This window comes from Cygnus olor, chromosome 4, assembly GCF_009769625.2.
Source record: "Cygnus olor isolate bCygOlo1 chromosome 4, bCygOlo1.pri.v2, whole genome shotgun sequence".
In the NCBI taxonomy this organism is placed as follows: Eukaryota; Metazoa; Chordata; class Aves; order Anseriformes; family Anatidae; genus Cygnus; species Cygnus olor.
The window spans coordinates 64,511,935-64,533,865 of NC_049172.1; the positions used below are offsets into that span (position 1 = coordinate 64,511,935).

Genomic DNA, 21,931 nt, shown 5'->3' on the forward strand with positions numbered 1-21,931 from the left:
CAATCTGTCCATGTCTACTTATGGAAAATATCACTAGGTCTGAATTTATCAGCTCTCTGGATTTGTAGATGCTGCAAGCTCTGAGCTCACAGCCACCAGCTCAGGGTCTCACCCACTGCATTCAATTCTAATCAATCTTTCCCTGAAAGGTTACAGCAGGATTATATTGGTTTCAAAGGTAGGTGATGCAAGTAACACAGGTAGTTAAAAATCATAAGCAGAGAGACTGAAAGTTCCCCTACTTCATATGAATTTGTTCCTTTTTTTTTTTTTTTTTTTTTCCTTCCCAAAATCAGTTATTCTGAAAGAACGGTGGTAGATACCACAGGGGAACATTAGAACCTCTAATTTATATGAAAATACACATCATTTGGCTCCTATCATTTTAATCTCTTCACCATTATGGAGAAACCAAAAACACAACTTCCTTTTGGTTTTTATTCTGTGGGTTTACCCTACAGGAACTGCACAGATTTTAACTTCAATACAATAATAATGTGGATATGCTTTTCACCTGTTTCCATTTGGCACAAATTTCACAAGAAATCATTCCTATTTACCTCAAAAACTGTGAATGGCAGTAACATTTTCATAAGCGGGGGCTGGTGGGCTATTTCCCTGTATAAATACCACCAGCAATTCTTTTTGTCGGGGGCCTACTGGAGTCGCCGGGCTGGGGGACATCCCCGGGGGATGTTCGGCCGGCAGGGCGGTAGGGGGCTGTGCCGGGCCGGGCCGGGCCGGGCCGGAGCATCCACGGAGCATCCCTGCAGCCGCCGCTCCCCAAGACGGGGGCGGGTCCCAGAAGAAGGAGAAAGGGAAGGGAAATTTTCTCTCTTTTCCTCATCCCCTTTATGAACTCGGGGAAGTTCGGCCAACCGGCCCCGCTGCTACCCCCCCGCTTTCCCAATCCTAGCGGGGAGGGAAAAAAAGATAATCTCGACCCAACGCAGCGCTTGCACCCCACAAGCCCCCACCGTCCTCGGTGCCGGGACCCCCAGGTGCCGGTGGTGCTCAGCTCCTCCGGGGGGCACTGATGTCCTCCCCAGCCGGGGAGTGCCGCCGGGGCAGCGCAGGGCACGGATTCCGGCCACCCTGCGGGGCTCCGCGCTCCCCAGCGGGGGTCTGGGAGGAGAAAAAGCAGAGGGAGGATCCGCGAGGATCCAGGTAGATCCAGCTTTTACAGCTCACCAAAAGGCACCAGCAGCAGGACCTCCGCCTCTTCCCTCCCTCCTTCCCTCCCTCCTCCCCTAACTCCCTCCCTCCCCTGCCCTCCGCGATGAGAGCCGGGCCAAGTCCCTGCGAGCCAGCAGCGAGCGCTGCCAGGGGCGCCCGGATCTCTGGCATGTCGCAGGGTGACCGAACCCTGCCTACGAGGCTTCCCCCGGGCCGGGCCGGGCTGGGACCACGGCGGCGGCGGGCGGACAGACGGACGGACGGGCGGTCGGTCGGTCGGGCAGCTGCCCGGCCCCGGGGTGCCTGCCGGCGCGCCCCGCGGGATGCTGGCGGCGGGGGATGAGGACTAACATGGGGGGCAGCCACTCCCACAGGGCGCCCGTGTTCGACGAGAACGAGGACGGTGAGTGCGGAGCTGTCCGGTACCCCACCGAATCCCGGCGCTGCCGGCCTTGGGTTATCCTCGGGCCGAAGGTAGCATCCTCACCCTCAGCCGGGTGCCGGCAGCCTTCCTCCGGTGAGGCGTTTTGGCTGGATCCTCCAGCGGGCTGTTTTCTCCCGGTAAACTCCCTGGAGATGGAGGAGGGAGAACCCACCTTTGTTTAGCCGGTCGCGCTCGTTGTGTAGGTTTTTTGCTTTTATCCGAGCTAATCCGGAGTCTAGCACACCGCGCTTGGGTTTTAAACACATGGCAGGTAACTTCATAAACGCGTTTGTGAACCGCATTGTTTTGGAGATGGATGCCTGCTTTTCTGTTTTCATTTGTGGTTGAGTCTTTGCCCACCTTCCCATTCTAAATGGTGGTGTATCTGCCAGTCACCGTACTTCTACAACCACCTTTACTTTCTGAAACTTTTTTTTATCTTGTTCTATTACTTTGAGATTCCTCCCCCCCCCCCCCCCCCCCCCCCCCCCCCCCCCCCCCCCCCCCCCCCCCCCCCCCCCCCCCCCCCCCCCCCCGGTTAGATAATAAGTCAGAAGAAAGTGTATCCTGTAAAGTTTTTGGAAAACAATGAGAAAGTTTGCACAAAACATGTCATTTCTTCATTTTATGTGTTTCATGTCATTTCATAAAACAATTATGTTTGTCTGGGATTATGTGACTTTCAATTGCAATCATTTTGGCTTTTAAAGCAAGGAGAACACAGAACTTTTAAGAATCAGCTATTTGCATATTATTGGTATAAATGTTTTAACATTACTTATGGCATACATGTTGATGCATATCTGGAAAATTGAGACATTTTTGAATATATTCCTTTCAACATAGTTCCCAATATATTGACTGAGAGGTGGTTGTGCCTCAGCAGACTATCACATTGCTTTGCCTTTCTGAGGCTGATAACAAATCAGAGACATTTATGCTCTTCCCTATAATTCAGGACATATGGAAACAATTGTATTGTTTGCTAGTACGGAGGAAATATATTAAATGCTTGTAAAGTGTTTAAAAAGGTGAATACATATTTACTTGTATTTAAAACACAGATATCATTCCCTAATGCTTGACAAATCCTGAAGAGGTATTTGGTGAGGTTTGGTTTACAAGACTTCATCATTTGTGTAGAGAATGGGACGGATTGTTCAGTAGTGGTGTGTCGTGATGCAATAGCTGTGATTTTCCTGTAATGACATAAAATTTCAGTCATTTACTATATGTCATGCTATGTCATTTACTATATGTCATACTATAGGTCATGCTATGTAAACAAGTGAGAGAGAAAGAAACCATCCCCTGTTGTAAAATTCCAGGTTGATCATTTATAACTAGTCGTGTAAATCTTGATGCAACACCCAAGACTGAAAGCACAGTGTTAATCGTCTAGATACCCTAAAGTAAAAAATAGCCATGCCTTTGCCTTTGTATTTGACTGAGCTGTCTTGAGTTAACGGGTCTGTGAATTATTACCATTTTTTTTCTTTTTTCTTTTCTTTTTTTCAATAAGACAAGGTGTGGTCAGTTTCGAACAAAATGAACAAAGTTGAATAATGAATTACTACAGAGAAGACTTCCTGCCACTTTGTTCTTTTATCTTCAGGAAAACATTTCTGTAGTGCAGCCATTACTAAGACCTAATAAAAACAAGAGCATAAAGTATTTATGGATTCTATTAGGTCATTATTTATTCTTGCTTGTTCACCCACCCCACAATATGAATATTCCTAACATTGTCTTTTTTTCTTGTAAGATATAATCCTTACCACAGCCATCTAGTTCAGAAGAGACCATTGCTTTTGAAAAAATAGCCTATTTTCTATACTACGTATGAATTATTATTCAGAATGGAATTTTTCCAAGTGCCTAAATGATATGGGAAAATATCTCATTTAAAAATCCATCTTGCAAGTTTTAGTCCAAAACCAAACAGTATTTCATACTCCCCTAGCAACTACAAGAGTCACTGTATTCCACAGTATGGGACTCAGTTTGAAAATTTCAAAAAAACACTGTAACAAGAGAACTAGATTTGTTTCTTGAGACAGTATAATTTTGCTCAAGTGACAATACTTACCAATTCAAATAAAACTAGAATAAATGAGTTGTGTGTGAATATGTAGGTATAATAAAAAGCAAGGTATTTAAAGTATTGTGTGCAATGTCACAGCTGCCTCTTAATATGAGAAAATGAGCAAGAAAAAAATATTGTCATTTATGTTCATACATAAAACATGTATCCATCATATGTCAGTGACAGATGTGGAATAAAACATGAAATTTGGAAGAGGCTTAAAACAATTTATTGTCACTTTGTAAATCATAGAAAAAGTTGCATATTCAGTGTACTATTTAAGAAACAAGTATATGGAAATAGTACTTGAAGAGCAGCCAAGTACTGCCTGACAAGCCTGTTCTGGGGTTACCACTCATGCCTTCTGTCTAATGAAGATAGGTGTTGATCCATTGAGTAGATCTAAAAAATACAAATTGCTTGTAGAGTTCTCACTGTGCATAGGATAGACAAAAATAATCCAGCCAGAAAGCTGGAAGGCATGCTGGAAGCCATGTTGTTCCATCCCCAGTTATCACAGTACTGTAACCTATCATTATTGTACATTGATCTTTTAAAAGGCCACACTATACACCGTTTTTAACTAGCTATATTTGTTCTCTATGTCCTATTTTTGTTAGAAGGATCTTGCAGAACCTCACTCTTCAAATGGGTAGAAACATCTGCTTTCTTGATTAAAAGATTCTTGACCTATATATCAGATTTATGTTTATTTTAACTTTATTTTTGTTGGCTTAAGCAGCTCTTCACCCTCCATGATGATTACTCAGTGTGTAGACAGGACAATAGCAAGCCTCCTTTTACTCTTTTTTTTTTTTTTTTGTAAGAAAAACCTCTCCTAGTTTTCTTTGTTTTCTCCCACTTTTTCATTCCCATGTCCCCGCATCTCCATGTATATGAACTCATCTCAATTACACACAGATAAGCCAAATTATACACAGAATTATGGGTAAGTTTTCACCGGAACCTTGTACTGGAAACAGTATCTCCTGATCTCTACTGGAACTTACTTTCCCAGTATGGCCTAAAACAACATATGCCCTTTGCATGGACATATCATATGGATAGTATATGGTCATCTTGTGAACAATTGGCTCACTAGTACCATGTTCAGTAACTTCCACTGATGAGCTCCAATCTGCAGCAGGAATTTTTGGTGTTCCTATGTATGTTACCTTGCACTTTGCACTGAAGTGGACTGAATTTCAGTCGATTTCTCGTGTTCAGATTCTCACTGAATCTAACCTCAACTTCTTTCCTTGTAATGCTCTGACTGTCCATTACTTTAATAATGTTTTGTATTATCACAACTCTCACTAGCTCAATGGCAGTTTCAATATTTTGTGGACATACTAAATTGTATCATTTCCAGACCTCATCATCTTTGCAGTTAACCCTCTTCAGCCTGATAATTCTCATTTCAAAATAATATTGTGTTCTGTATCTGCTGTCTTCTTGCATTTTGTCAGATAATCCTCAACTTCTTCAGCCTTGCTTATGCTTTCACTCTACTAAAATTCAGAAAAATGAAATCTAAGGCAAGTGTACTGTACACGATATGAATTTCTCATCAAAGAAAAGTATTTTATTAGTCTCATGCATCAACTTTTGGTAGACTCATGCTGATTTTATTTTATTTTTTCTTCTTAGCCTAGGTTAAAGCACAACAAGAGCTAGGAAAATCCAGTGAACAGAATACTTTATTTGCCTAAACTTACACCCTTGCTAAGAAAGGTCAATGAAAAAAATATGCGTCATTTCTTGATTTTCATTACTGTATGGTTTGGATAGACCATTATGTTTATGTTTGGGTGTAGCAGCACCACTACCTCATCTCAAAGCTAAATGCTTTAATGGGTTGGAATTGCAAGATTTTTTTTCCCCAGACATTTTAAATTGTCTTCAAGCTAGATACTACACAGTTGTGTAGTCAGTTCAGTATGCAGAAAAAAGGAAAACAGTTTCATTTTGATTAATGTTGCTGAAGCAAGAGAACTTTGACTCTTTTTATCTGGAATATTTCCTCATAAAGAAACAGAACAGCTTTCCTCTCCTGAATATGCGTTTCCAGAGGAAGGGAAAGGAGTATATCTTTCCTCAGATTCAGCTCCTGGGAATAACACTAAGTTCATAAGAATAGCAATAGAAGGTTGCAAGGAATATTCACCATTGGTAACTGTTACTTGCAAATTCTTAGTAAATATCATAAGTAACAAAATGTTAGCAATAGCCTGGTGAGTCTAAGGAATATCTTTCATGTTAGATCTGCTTGACCGTGCTCTGTTAAAACTTTAATGATATTTAACAGTTGAAAATGAATAATAGGAAAGAGTCATTTACTACTATCAAGTAGTAATAACACTTATTTGCCTATGTGATGGTGGAAGATACACAGGGAAGGATAAGAAACAGAAGTGTTAGAATCTAGAAAGTGAACTGATATGGCAGATGCATTTGCGTTTGATTATTTGGGGCTTAACAAGTCAGTTTTGCTACAGTGGCTTTTAAAAACAAGTGGGCTGAACTTTTTAAAAGCTTGCTTTTATTTCTGATAAAGTCACTTTACGTTTAAAGCAAACATGTATTTCCAAAGAACCTTTCACTAAGCATCCTGAAGCTATAAAGTTTGAACATTCCATTGCAGAGGTCAGTGTGTCATGCTATGCCTCAGTACTATAATCTTATATGAGGGAAATGAGGCATAGCACCATGCCTTGACTTATATCTACATGGCGAGTCCATGATTCCCTGTGGTGCTTATGTATGTACTTCAAGCAAGTGCTGAAGTCCCACTGCCTCCCCTGAGCCATAAGGTTTCGTTCTGCTGTAGTGTCATAGCTATAGAGCTCAACAGGAATCTTATGTTAGGAAATAAACTTTAAATTCTAAGTTGTAATTTCAAATTGATTTCAACCTCTCCTCTTTAGACAAGACTTCAGCTTAAATGAAGAATTTTAAGTTGTTGGGGAGTTGCAGAAAAAGTCATAATTAAATGACCAGCTGTTCAAAAGACCGTCTTGTACTAGCAGTGTAAAAAAATAGATACATATCCTAACAAAAGGCCTGCAATTAATATAGATTCAGGTAGCTAAATTCAGAGCATAATGGCTGAGTTTATATAAAGTACTGTGGAAACTGAAGATCTATAAAAGTGACACAGGGAAAAAAATGACACACAAGGGTTTCACTTGGAAACCAATTTAAAGCCATGGTTAAATGTCAAAATGAGTTAGATTCAAAATAGAGTATGCAGTGTCCAGTTACTGTCGGTGATATGATAGAGGTCTTCAGCCTGCTGCCACAAAGCTGTAATAGAAAATGTCCTGAGACATCCACGTAATAACTGTAAACAGCCTAAATCACAATATGAACAACATACTCTTTTCTAACTAATTATTTAATAAGATATAACCCTGCATTGCAGTTATGGTGAAATAAGTCAAATAAAGGGTTTAAAATCTAAATAAGGCTTGATATTTTGGGTCTGTATATGCAATTTCTACAGCAGGTTATGTAGCATTTAATTTGTCCTTTTGAAAGATGAATATTCCAATTCCCTTTTAGAACTGAATTGGGTAGGAATACCACATTGTCATTTAAAAATCTTCCATGTCAAAAAAAAAAAAAAAAAAAAAAAAAAAAGATTAACCACTGATTTTGAAGTCATTGTTTTATGAAGGTGTTTAATAACCAAATCCAAACCATTCGATTTCTACATTTTGTTTTATGACCATGTTGGATTATGCAATTTTATTTTTTATTTATCAAACTTTAAACTTTAATTCATATAGTACAATATAATTCAAAAACCCTGATGCTTGTTAGGGCCTCTGTCTTAGATAAAGGTGTTGTGTCAGTCTCTGCTGCTGCTTTTGTAGTCTTCCAGAATTTACACAGGTTGTTGGTGTGGCACCTACCTCCGAGAGTGTTACAGAATTTCTTTGTGGCTTGTTATGTAAGAAGTGTGAGTATTTAGGTAGCATTTTACCGATGTTGATGTGCGTGTTACATAGTGTGCCTGGAACTCAGGATAGACTTTTGGGGTAACTGAATATAAATAGTTCAAGGCTAACCAAGCATCAAGATAAGCTTAGAGAATCCAAATCAAGATCAGGACAAAACTCTGAATGTTAAAGGAACTGGGATAAAACATGATTGTTATCTAAATCAGCACCACTTCTTTTGCAATCACTCCTTTACAAAATTATGTTTCCCATATCTGCCCATAGATGACTGTTGCAGGTCCTGCTCCTGCAGCTGTGCTGCTGTGGTGTTCTGTGCCAAAAGAACAGGCTTTCAGAGAGCTGGGTTCTGCAGGACTAGAGAAGCTGAAAGGTGAAAGAAGCACACTGGAAAAGTAAATGTTCCTGGACTGGCTTTTAGTTTGCAGGGGACTGAGTGTTGTTGTGGAGAGAATCAACAGCGTAACAGGCTTAGGCACATGTAATGTCGATTTTATACTCTTAAAGAATAGCATGAGCTGGAACTAGAAGATTTAAATTAACCTGAAATTAATATGTAGATCAACATCTGAGTACCTCTTTGCTGACTTCTGTACAAAACTTCAGAAGAAGCTGTCTTAGGAAAACTTTCTCATTATGTGGGATTGCCTGTGGAAAAGTACCTGAAAAAGCTTGATTTTCTCATAGACATATGGTGTTTGAATTTATGGAGGTATGACTCTAGAGTATGACTCTACTCCACAATTTTGTCTTCACTCCTAGCTGCATTCAAAACACCAATCTTCTGTCAGGGTAATCATCAGGCTGGTTGCATTCATTCCTCTGACACCTTTCCATAGGGTGAGTTGAAAAAGGTGTACCTCCTCACAGCAGGCAATGTGACATCCAATGGGTCATCGGTTGCATTTGGCACAAAAGCAAAAGACTTCCCTGATGTGGGTGTGTGGACACGGCTTACAAAGCCAGCAATAACGTGAGAATGCAGTTTCTTGTGAATCTTGAGTACCGTTTGTGGTGGTTTTACTCTGCTGGGCAGCTAAACTCCAGCTCAACCATTCTCTCACTCTCCCTCAAAAGAAGACCAAGAAAATCTTTGGAGAAAAAATAATGAGGAATTATGATCTTACTCACAAATACTCAAAGAAGCTAGGTCTGAATTCCATCAGGATTATTAGAATTATACAAACTCTTCTGAATGTGAGTGTGAGAATGAAGAAGGGAGGGATTTTGCTGGCCAAACACAAGACTCACTTTCATCTAGATTCCTCCTGGCACAGCAAGGCTGGGAAAGCATAAACAGAAACCTTCCTGATGCTAAACCTAGTGGGCAGTGGAATCTGGGACCAAGTACTGCAAGGCAGAAAAGAGGAAAGGATTGCCAGGTTCATTTTGGTGGTTCCACAGTATTTTGAAGTAGCTGGAGTGAGCTAATGCTGAGGTGGCAGGAAAGGTGTAGAGGAGAAAAAGATGTTACTGAGATCAATCAATGTGAAACAAAAAATTATGAGGGTGTATGCAAGAGAAAAGAATGAGAACTTCAAGATCAGCCTGTTAGTGGAACTCAGTGGCATTTTTCCATTGTAAAAAGAGAGAAATGACAAAGCTCAGGGGAGTTACACAGTGAATTCAGCAGGAAAAGCAGGGATTTCTGGAGGGGATAAAGGAGCAGTAGTAAGCAGTGTGCACTGGCCAGTTCAGCTGACCTGATATCTCTTGAGCACAATTCTGCTTAATTTCATGAACTAGTTAAATCAATTACCTTAAACTACATTACCTAATGCCTAATGTAAGCCTATATTTAGCTGTTGATGAATTTGCTGATGTATTTCTGAATACTGTATACATATGTATACATAAACTTCCCTAAAACAGGAAAAAGCAAAAGATCATTATTATATAAAGATCAAAATCTTGTGCTGGCAATAAACACTTCTCCTAACCAAATCTTATCCTGAATTTCCTTCGACTCAATCACAGTTTTGCAAGTATAGCAAATAGGGGTGTTTCCAGAAACAGAACAGGCTAACGTCTGTGTATTTTCCTCTTTTGTTAAAGAAGAAGAAAGCTGTCTTGCTGTCTGGGGTTCAGTCTCTAATACAATAACTATTCTGAAGAATTATGCTGGCTTTATTTGTCCACATTTGATGCCAAGAAACTAATTACTTTATGAGAAATACTTGTTCATATTGCACAGTATCTTCAGATGAGTGTTGATGAGACTCAAGGTGCCTATACCATCTCAGTATGCACGGAGGTTAAGTACTTATAACAGAGCTATCAGGACCTAGAACTGATTCTCTTAATACTGTGTCTCATAGAACATCTGATTTCATTTTAAATTCTGAGAATTTAACATTATACTCTATGTATTACACATTATGTGTGTACGGTATAACATTACACTGTACATTTCAAGTTCTTAATCTTTATTTTAATATTTTGGAGGATGTAGTAGATGGGCTTTTATTGTACTTCCTGTGTACAGAGAGTTTTTGAATAGATACTAACATTTACTCCTATAAAACACAAACAAATTTTCAGAGAAAAAAGGAAAGAAGAAAGGCAGTCGTTGCTTCACAGGTGAGTACTACCAGTCTTTCCTTTTCACATTCTTTGCTTAACAGAATCTTACAAAAATAATGAAAGTGCAACACGTGACCTGTTTTTGGGAAAGTCTTAGTGAGTCAACATTCTTCTGAAGTGTTCAGCAACAAGGGGCTCTAAGAATATAGGTGTACTTTTGTGTCACAGAAATGAGGACTTTCCTCCTTTTATTCCCAAACACGTTCTTTTTTTACCCCAAGAGCCAGAAGAATTGTTTGCACTGTAATTATCTGATCAGCTGATCAGTCTGACCTTATCTTTAGCTTCCATATTTCCACAGTGACTCTTATCAAAGCGTGTATTTTCTTAAGGAAATCAAACAGTCTAAATGAACAGGGTAGGATTTGTAAGGCAATTTGACAGTTTTGGTTTTAACTGCTGGAAATTAGAACTCTGTAAAAAGCATCCATAGAATCATAGAATCATGGAATATCCCAAGTTGGAAGGGACCCATAAGGTTCATCGAGTCCAACTCCTGGCACTACACAGGTCTACCCAAAAATTCATAAAAGTCTGACATCTCTACTTAAATTACCCAGGTCTAGAGACTGTCAGCTTTCAGTATTTTCCAATCTGGCCTTCTCTGTCCATCAGGAGATTTAGCAGTATGCACTCATGAAAGCTTACTGGATATTGCAGTTTATCGTACTTGTATGCAGTCCATCAAGGTTCTTTTTTCATTTTTGTGTATGCTTAGTTTCTTCTCAAACTCATGGAAGATTCTTTCTATCTATAATCAGTTTTTCTTCTACATCCTTTTTCTGTGATGTCGGTCACAAGTCTTGACACAAGAGTATTAACTTCTATAAATCTTTTATTCTTAGAAATGTTTTACCCTATTTTCTGATATGCTTATTAAATGCAATATAATCACATAAGTTATTTTCATTTATTCTATAATCAACACAAATACATTTTCCTTTTAAATTAAAGGAGACCCTCTTAGAATGTAATTACACAGCATTACTGGAGTTGGTGGCAGCCTATTATGCAGGTTTCTAAGGCTTTAATAATAACTAAACATGGTTGATGAAACTGTAATTTATTTACCAAATTTTATATCCCTGAAAGTATTTTCTTCACAATATCATATCATAAAACTCTGTTTTATATTTCATTAATCCTTTTCTACATTTTTTGAAAATATTTATTTTGCATATATTCTATCAAGTCAACCCTACATTTTTGTTATCTGACTCAAATTTAAATATATATTAATAATGCGATTTTTAGCCTCCTACTTCTATTTGTCAATATTTTCCTTTTTATTTTACTTCCACTTAATCTCTCATTTTCTCTCTCTTTTTTTTTTTTTTTAATTTCAGTTCCTTGAAGTTTGAAAACTTTTGGATACCTGCCAAAGCTGATATACTTTTCTGCCCTGTCATTTTTAATGTTTTTTATTATTATTATTATTTTTTTACCAAGGAAAATAGAGCGCTAGCTGTGTCAAAGTATTACTAACACTATTCTCTATAAGACTGCTGTATTAAGTAAGATAAATACATCTATGAAGAAATCTACACCAACGGATCATACAAAAAATATTTTCCTTCTTTTTCCAACATTTGAAATAATAGTAAGGGAACACCTGCCATTCCGTATTTAAGATCTAAAAATGCAAACTGAGTTAATCCCTCCAGTAATTATTATTTCCTTATGATATTGTTCTGCCTCTCCTGCTGAGCGATAAAAACTGTTCTTAGTTTTCATTCACTGTTTCCTGTGATTAGCTGTTGCCCTGATAAAACAGAGATGTAATGTAATTGTGAAATTGCCATTAGCCTCCTGAGTGTCCTCCACATCTCTGAAACCATCTTCTGCTTTCTCCTGGATTGCTTTCTCATTATGTTATGACTATCGTGTTTATGTCTTTTGGGGTTAGGTTTAGAAAAATCTTTGTTCAATCTGTAAAGCCTGCAAACTCTTGGAACAATACTGCACCTTAAGCACTGTGATTACAAAGGACTTGAAGTCAAAGAACAAACTAATCAAAAGATTCTTTCTAAGAAGTAGGAAAAAGTTATTATTTTATGCTCAGCTCCACATTTGACTGTTTTGCCTATGAAGACTACAGAGGTAGCTACACAATCCCTTGTGTAGGGTATTACTAAGTTAGGCTTTACTGAGATAGATTTGGATATAATGGGAGGAAAAGTCACCAATAAGCGCTGTAAGATTTTGCTAACAAACGGTCATAGAATAGGGAAATTTCTTCTAATGATCCAAACTTTCAGCAGGGAAGCCCCTGTTCTTTTAGAGTTAGGGAGCTCTCTACTAATGAACCAGAGAAGAGAGCAGCTCGAGAGTAGTTGTAGGTGGTGGTAGACATTGTCTGTGGGAGACAGGACATGCAAGTGGAGCTGGTCTGGTGGTCAGGCAAATTCTTGCTGTTGCTAGGATTGCATTTTCCCTCTGAAAGGCTTTTCACAAGGCTTTTCTGGGAGTTGGGAGAGTTTATGTCTGCTGCTTAGAAAAGATTAACTAATACATGACAGTTAAGAAATGCCATGTTTTCAGTGGTTTTTGAGCACTTATATTGAGTGCTCCCCTGACTTCAGACCTTTGGTTCTCCTAAGCCAGGAGTCATCAGTCTATTTTACAGGTATTGAAGGAAAAACAGTCACAGGTTTTAAATATTTGAATAGAAAGCCACATTTTCAGTATAGATGTTATCTCTTAGAAAGAAAAGATACTGCTTGTGGCATTCAGTTTTCTCAGTTTCCAGTGAGATGTGGAGAATTTTGAATGTTTCCCTGGGCATACAAATGCTAATGAACAGCTACAGGATCGGCTCTCAGCATCCTAGCCTTCCTCTGCTGGGTAGATCATACACATCTTTTGATCCACAGACATATGTGGATCAACAGCATCCTAATGTTTCAAGTGACAGGATATCCTGGATGTTGCAAAGAACATCCTGTGGTGCTACATTCTAATTTGGAAAAGAAAAATGTAGCCCAGCAGACCACCTGGGAAAGATTGCTGATTACTATCATACGCAATATATTTCTTCTAGTCTCTAATGACTTTAAGCTGATTTCCTGACCTTTTTTCATCTGTGTTTGTTGATTAACATAGCCAAAACAAACAAACAAAAAAGGATAGACCTGGTGGTGGGAAATAAATTTTTTTTTCTATTCTGAAAGTTTTTCTTTTTGAAATGTGAAGAAAGCACGAGTGTTCAATATTCTTTTTATAAACAGCCAGACAAAACTCTGATCTACCAATTTACCATATTATCCCAGTTAAGAAAATATAGATACACGTATATTTATAGACCTCTCTCTTTCCATAGATGTTTTTTTTATATGTACATTCTTCTCGTCAAAACAAACCCAGTGTACATGGTAGAGAGCACTAGAAATGAGTTAACAATATTCATTATTTTCATCTAACATCTATAATTAATCTTGTTTGAGATTCTATTTCTGTGTTTATAGAGAACTGGTATGAGCACACTTAATAGCACCAAATGTTTCAGGCATTAAGACTAACAAACCTTCTGCTGCATTGAACAATTTTATCCTCTGCAGTTTGCTATTTGTTTATGCTTTGCAGCTAATCATTTCTGTTGTTAAAATTAGAAGTTATGTTCCTTCCATTAATACCTGTTAGCTACACACCCTCTAGATTAAATTAATCTTTTTATTCATTCCTTTTGTGTGGTGATATAAGGTAAGTCTTTGTAAGTTAAGTTGTGGCTAAAAGAAGCAAATGACTTTCTACTGTTACTGGGTACCCCTAGACATAAATCTGGGAAACATGTCTGGTCTGAAGTCCTCCTCCCCTCAGTCACCCCTGTGCCAGCTGACATGGAGCCTATTAGCAGAGATGGGGTGGATTTGTTTTGTTTTGTTTTGTTTTCTGAGTGTATCTATGCTTACATTAAATCTTTCATGTACCAGTGGAAAAATCAGACAAAGGCTCCAATTTTCTTACTCATATTTACTGTTTTCAACAGTGCTTGGGTATATCAGCTTTGGTATAATTGCTTGTGGTGTGTAAATAAGCATACTTTTATCAGGATGGAACTATCTCAGCTTCTCCACTGGAAGGATTCCCCAGAGGTAGGTAGAGCAATGATGAGAGAATAAATAATGAGCTCCAAATAAAAAACTGCTACATTTAGGTGGCTATTGTATGTACAGCAGCTAAACCATCTTTTTTAGTCTCAGTACCAAAACTACCAATTCTATCATCATTAAATATTTACCTGTAAACCTTGAGATGAAGGAATTTGAGTTGCACTGAAATTCTGCAGGTTCTTTATGAATTAAACATTGCTGTTACCATCAAGACTTTTTTCTTCCCTTTCTATGCACCTTGAAGGAAAAAGTTACAAAAAAAATGAAATACCAAAACAGAAAAGAAAAGAGAAAGTATTTTAATGCTAACTAATAATTCAGGTTACTGCTTCAACTGAAGTTGAGAAAAATTGATCATTTTGGAACAATGATTCAAATTCAACAAAAGTTTTATCTTGAACATGTAGATAAAATAAATAAATAAATAAAATAAAATAAAAACTTGGGAGTCCCACAGGAGATTTTACTCCAAAACGGCAGGCAAAGTGAAGTGATTCTCATGAAATTAAATTATTCATAAAGTGAAATAGTAAGAATCTTAGCAATAATAATAATAATAATAATAATAATAATAATAATGTGCCTTTTCAACTCCAGATCATTTCAAAAATCAAAACTGTAAAGATAGATTCAGGTCAGTTTCCCTGGAATCTCAAAGGTTTGGACTTGAGGTTCCATCCCTAAAATGGATTTTATTTTCGTTTAGAAGTACAGTTTAGTTTTAAATGTTTATGACACCTATACCATAAGTGAGATGTAACTCAAGTGCTAATTTATATAGTGAAAATCATTTCATTGCAGAGCATAGTGGATGATGAGTGGGCTAATGGGTGGAGTTAATGGAGGATATCACCCCCCCTTAAAAGTCAATGGAAATCTGGTTGGTATAAGAGATGTCTGTGGGATTCTAAGGCTCTTCTTTGTGCCCATGCACTATTGCAGTACTCGAAATTTTCTTTAATTCTTCCATATGGGAGCACAGGGACTTAATTGTACTCATTATATGTGTTGTTAATTTAAATAAACACTGCCCTTTTCCGTAATGAGAGATGATTTTTCCTGTTTCCAGTCTCCATACTATCCTCAGTTACTGTTGTGCAGCTTTGCTACCTGCAGTTACATGCCATTACTGTAAAACCATTGCCCAGGCTGGAAATGGCACTGCACAGCAGGAGCAGCCAGGGGTGGTGGCCTCAATGCAGGTTCAGCCTGCTGTCCGCAAGCCAGATGAGCAGAGTAGGTCAGTGATGGAAAGGACAGGGTCAGCCAAGAGTCTGAACAGCAGACCAGGCATGGACATAACTGCAGCCCAGCTCAGGTGAAGCACAGCTCAACAAAGGCAGGACAGGTCCCAGCCAGGCTTCTCGCAGCTCTTTTACACACAGTGGGTTTCACAGTGGCCTGATCCAGGCCTCAGCATCAGTGGGGCTCCTGAGCCCATGTGCAGTGTGGTGATGGAGAGTGGGGGAGCAGGGGAAGAGGTTCGTGGCCAGTAGATTTAATTGGTGCCTTCACAACACGGAGACATATAGATTGTTCTTCATGTTAACACTTGTGACTTTTTTGACGAGGAAGAACCATGAGACAGAAATGCCTGGACATCCACAGAAGTGAATCTCAGTGTTCTGAAAGTTTTTGCTATTTTGATATTAGTTTCATATCCTAAAAGATAAACCAGACCTAGACAGCCACATTTACATCTGGCAGGTTTTCCTACTTGTTTTGAAAGTTTTTTCCCTGAGGGAACATCACTGGTATCAAACCGAGGAACAGTAATCTTACAATGACAAATGTAAAACAAGTCTATTGCTTCACATTTCAGGCACGCTCCTGCTACATGTTAGAACTGTCATAATTCTTTTGAAATCTATGAAGCTTGCTTGAGTTTAAAAACACTAAATGGGAAGTAATGCCAATTGAAAAATGCATCTTTCTGATCCTTTAGTGTCCTTATTTGCCACCAGGGTTTTGTTTGTAGTCATGATTAAAAATAAACAAACAAATAAACAAAAGAGTTAATTCTTCCATATTCAATTTTAGAGACAGAAAGGGACCTGAACTTGAAAGAAAAAGAGGGCAACAACTCATAATTTGTCTAGATGTTTGGATTAAGTCTTATTCACATGGTTTCCTAGCCTCCTATAAACATAGTACTAAGACTCATTTTCTGAAACCTATCTGCAAGAAAAGTGGTCTTGGAGCCAACACCCAAAGAATCCTAAAGCAACAGGGTTTCTTAGCCTCCCCTGCCCCATTTGGCATTATAGAGGCCTCCATCTGGATAAGATTGACTAATGCCTTGCTGATAATTTTGTCAATAACTTCATTTAAAGAATTGTTTTTCACCTGGAGGTGACTCTGGTGAATTTTATTGTAGGAGAAAACAGTTTGGTCCACTGAAATTTGACATTTTATTCCCATAGCAACTTCCCTCAGCCTTCCAGTTCAGTTATTAATGAGGTTATCCTCATAGTAACTGAGGGAGGTGAATATTCCTACTTTCTAGTTGGAAAAAAAAAAAAAAAAAAAGCTTCATAGTCTGTTGTGTATTTACTGATCTCACGGGGAAGGCTATTATAGCTAAAGTGGAATTTAGACCTTCTGTATTTTAGCAATACATTTTCTTAAAGATTACCTTTTCTATTGGACGTACCTGTCAGCCTATTTCTCCTAGCAATAGATTTCAGAGATTCTTTTTGTCAGCTCATTCATAAGTAAGCAATACCATCAGTCAGAAACCCTCTTTTCTCAACAAAAGGGAGATACGTTTCATTACTTATGAAAAGTCTTAAAGGCATTTTATACTTGAGCAGGTCCCGAAACTTTTCTCCTTAGTTTCAATGTCACGCTTACCCACTGAAAGAGCTTAAGAACAGCATGAGTCTCAGAAAGGCTTCCTTGCTATTCACTGGCAGCGATAAGGTCTATTACGTCAGTTCTGTTCTTGATGATTTTTGATGTTTCCACTGTTGCTACTAAGTTAATAGCTTTTTTGAATTAAAGCTCAATCCTGTAGCAAAATGGAACTGTTTTCATAATAACTTAATTAAAATGTTCATTGATCTTAAAAAAAATAAATTTACTGACTCGTGAATTTATAATAGTAAAATTGTATAAATTATTACTTTATAATAGAATACCTGGATGAGTGATTAAGATGACAATAGAAGTTCTAATTACCTTCCACTAAAGAATTTAGTCTATGCAAAAGAAACCTTTCTACACTAGAAAAAGGTTACCTGAATGTTATGTGCTAACAGAATGTAGATACAACTAAAGCAGTTGCAAGATCTTATGCTGAGGTAAACTAACCTATGGTTATCCTGAAGATTTGACAGTGCCTAACTAAGTCCTAGTTATTTTGAATTGGCAATTGACGTCATGGCTTGGAATTAAGTTGCAATTGATGGCCATTATTACCCAATGCACCAAGCCCCATAACCTAATAATTTAAATTCTTCATGTCATGTAACTCCAGTGCCAGCTTACCTGGAGAAAGAATCATGTGCTTTCATGCAGCCAGTCACAATGAATCTTGTGCACAATAAGTGAACATCCCTACAGCACTAATACAGTACTAATACATAACTGTTCCCAGCTACAACCAAAACTTTTCTGGGCTTTAGGCTGGTGTGGTTACACAGGCTCTGGCCACTGATAAACACCAACAATAGCTATATGGCAAAGGTGAGAATTTTTACATTTCAGTCCATTCTAAGGAACATCTGACTTCTGATGTTATTTTTCATAACATTAAATTATACACCAATACATAAAATCCATGATCAGTCATTACAGGCCTTTCACAACAATCTGTGGTTATTTGCTGCTTGTGGAAAAAGAGTAGTTGATTTGGTAATGCAAATTCCTTTCACTTTTACGTTAAACCTAAAAGTGAAAGTCCCTGTATTTGAAGTCCAATTATATTTTCAGCTTAATGTACGGATGATTGACCAGTCATTGTGTCAGAAGACCAATGAGCTGCTGAGAAAGGTTGCTTCAAAATAATGCTGCAAAAGGTTTACACTAATCTGACCCACAGGAGCAAGACCATCTAGGTAGAAGGACCATCATCAGACTCTTGCTCTCAGTCTAAGGTACCAAATTACTATTTTCAGACCGATCTAATCAACAGTCCTCCACCCCCATGGGTATGGAAGTAGCATTAGAAGAATGTCTTTTCTGTGGTTCCCCTGCTTGGCTTGGCTCTGCAGAGATTCCTCTTCTTAGTTACAGCCTCAGTCTCTTCCCCACCCCAGGTCTGCACTATCCTATAGTTCTACTTTTTTTCAGAACTTGTAGATGCTTTTCATTTAAATGACATCCTGTATCAGGAAATATAAATTGAGTTGCTTTTTCACAGTATTGTTTTCCATTCATGTTTGCCACTATTGTATTTTGTCTATTTTTTCTTTTGGAGCTGTTTCAGCCACTGCTATTTTAAATCTTAGGTACCCATCAAGGGAGCTTCATCTTGGTTGTTGCCTGTACCATTACTCATCACTGGAATTTCTGAAGACCTTGCCTGATCCCTACAAAAAAGACAAGTAAAACATATCACACTCTGTGCTAATTTTTGCAGCTCACATCATCAATGGTGACGTTAAACAGACAGTCATTCTTTTCTATTTTATACTGCACTCCACATGAGGACATGCCATCAGCTTGGGTTGGATCCCTACAAGATGGGAATGCTGGCTTTTTGCAAATACAACAACAAATTTGGTGTTCCTTCTATTTTCTGCCTAGCTGTCAGGTTTATTCAGCTTTTTATTGTTGTTGTTGTTTTGTTTTGTTAATAAGAAATAATTTTAAATCCATTAGATTAAATGAGTAACAATGTTTTCAAATATGAGTGGTTGTACATTAGACTATATTAATTTAAATCTTTCTGGCTTAGCATGTTTTTTACTATTCCTATTTATTTTCAATAGGCAGATTGGTTGCCTTTACCTTTATTGCCTGTGCTTGCTTAAGTTTGAGGAGAAAATGGAGGAATCGTGGTCAGCATATTTTAGTAGAAGAGGGATGAGTGTTTGATCCCCCCTTTTGCATAAAAAAGTCTGTAAATGTATAATACATAAACTGCGGGTTTTACAGACTGTAATGTCTATATGATAGGTATAAATTAGCAAAAATGATCAAGTTAGACCATCTCAGATTTACTTTCTTTACAATAAAATTTCTTTGAGCTGATTTACCTTTTTTTTTTTTTTTTTTTTCCAATACAAAAAATGTTTTCTATAGCGCAAAGTGAGCAGGATTCTGGATGCATTCAAACTGCTCAGCTTTGACATCTTGCTCATTTGCTTAAATAGTGAAGTGCCTGCAGACTCCCTTTGTACACTGACAGAACAGATTATCTGCTTTCATAGGGTTTCCTACGGTAGTAAGTGAAAAAAACTTCCTTATGAAGGTGACTATCTCATTCTACTGCCCTTGAAAGTAGACTTATAATAAAACTAACCTTGTAGTATATCATGAGGTACACCCAACTAGTTTAATCCAATCTAAAAGTCCATCTGCCACCAGAAGGGATGCTCCTGCTCTCCTCCCTGTTTTCTGTCACATGAATGATGTTGGGAAATAGAAGTGTTTTCTACTTCATTTCATTTTTAGGTTGATGGAAAACGAAATCTTTAAAAAGATAAAAAACAAATGATTTTTTTTTGAAATATACTGATTTCAGCAAAGAAGCACTCAGAAATGCATACATTCAATGCAGACACAAATGGACAATAACAGAAAAACAAAAATGATCATAAATATTCAACAGCAAGGAATTTTGAATTTCAGCTGAGACCAAAACTTCTTCATTTTGTAATTCCTTCACTTCCTTCTCAAGTGAAAAAGAGGTAAAATGGAAAGCAGGCACAAAGCAAAAAGATGAGAAATCTAGATAATTTTCTATTTGCTTTCCTTGGAGATAAAATTGAATTCTTAATCAAAAGATCAGAACTTTCAAACTGCTTTTGCATGCTTCACATTGGAAATATTTATTAAAAGAAACTATTTTTTTTTCCTTTAATCTCTCCTTATATTTGCTCAAGCAAACCATCACAAGCAAACATTTGCTTTTCAATTACATTCTTTTTCCCAGGTACCTCAATGTGTGTGTGCTGCTGAAACAGAGTAAGCTGTCTGAAGACCACAGAGGCAGCACACCAAGCGCTCTGAATATGATTTATAATGGTTAAATTTTGGACAAGTTTTAGAGGCATAAAGCCAAGAAATATTTATTTCTTAATCTAATGCTCCTAAGAAAGACTGTGGCAGAGATATGCAGTCACAAGAGCTTTTCTGATTGATATCATTATCTTGTGCCATTAAACACCTCTACGGGCTCAATCATTCAGAATGCAGGAGCTAATTTCATTCAGTTGGTGTTAAAATTCTCATGGGGCAATGCAACCACCAAACATTCCCACACCTACCACAGAGCAAGAGCCTTTTTGCTTTTCTCCTGTGTAATGCTCACAATAATCCCTGCCATTCCAGGAGCTTCTGATGAAGCTTCTGAAGAGCTTATTAAGGTAACTTTGAGAAGATTTTAGGCATAAAAGAATGGCAGTGCTCAAATCAGAATGCTACTATGGTTTATGGCTATAGGACTTTTTGTATTGATTTCAGTGACTTGTGGACAAGTCTCTGCTATTTGTAAATCCCTCCCAGTAGCTCATGGCATACAACATTCTCAAATCCTAGGTATTACTTTTTTTTTTTGGGGGGGGTGGGGGGGGATGGGATGATGTGTCTCAAATTCCACAGAACAGGTATTCAGGTTGTAGAATGGCACTCAGTAGTTTCAGTTTAAGCTCCTCTCAGAAAGCTGTAATGATTTGCAGCTTGTATGACTTGCCCAAGGAGCACACTTTATTTTACAGTTTTCAGCTTGCTGCTTGAAATATTTTACAAACTAGATGTATTTAATGGCAATATAATTTTATTTTGCCTTATTAGAAGAGTAAACAGCTCTGGAGAGAAATTATTTCACTTAAATCCTAGGCTTAAGCAGATTCTTGTTTTCCTAGGTGTCACAACCTTCTTGGGAATGCAAAACTGCATCTTTATTTCTTTTCCAACATTTGCAAAATAACGTTACAAAAGGTTTTATGTTCTTTTACAGCATTAAAAGGGAAAGCAGATTTTGAGTATCAGTCCTAGCATCTTTTTCTTTAGCAGCTTGGTTGTTTTCAAATATTATGTAATGCATCACAACAGATGTTATTGTATCTTCAATCTATAGTAACAGATATTTCTTAAGAGAATATACAAATAAGAGATATAGAACGATACTTTTCCATAGTACTAAGGTTTTATCCCAGTTTCCGGCAATCTAGAGCAGAGGTTGTTACACTTCACCATGTTTTAAAGATGACGTAGCTGGGAGATATCAAACAATACTGACAATCACTCCCCTCCATCCCCCCCCCCCCCCCCCCGAAAAGTAATTTTTTTCAAAAAAAAATTGAACTTTCCTCTGAATAATTTTTAATGTGAAATTAAAACTTATGGAAAATGGGAAACACTGCAAAATTAAAATGCTGTTAATTTCTGTTACAAAAAGTAAGTTTTATATTGGGAAAACAAG

At 37.8% G+C, this 21,931-nt stretch overlaps 1 protein-coding gene across 9 annotated transcripts in view; it reads left to right on the forward strand.

Moving 5' to 3' along the window:
- The first annotated feature begins 1,239 nt into the window (after positions 1 to 1,239).
- STK32B (serine/threonine kinase 32B) overlaps positions 1,240 to 21,931 on the forward strand; it is a 192,795-nt gene continuing 172,103 nt past the window's right edge. For 3 of the 9 annotated variants that reach the window (XM_040556333.1, XM_040556332.1, XM_040556331.1), the window contains exon 1: positions 1,241 to 1,579. In XM_040556333.1, the coding sequence (XP_040412267.1) occupies positions 1,516 to 1,579 (64 nt within the window). In that variant the 5' untranslated portion in view covers positions 1,241 to 1,515. Of the gene's footprint in view, positions 1,580 to 18,832; positions 18,888 to 21,931 lie in introns of those variants that run through there. The other 6 variants (XM_040556328.1, XM_040556330.1, XM_040556334.1 and 3 more) reach the window with 4 other exon arrangements.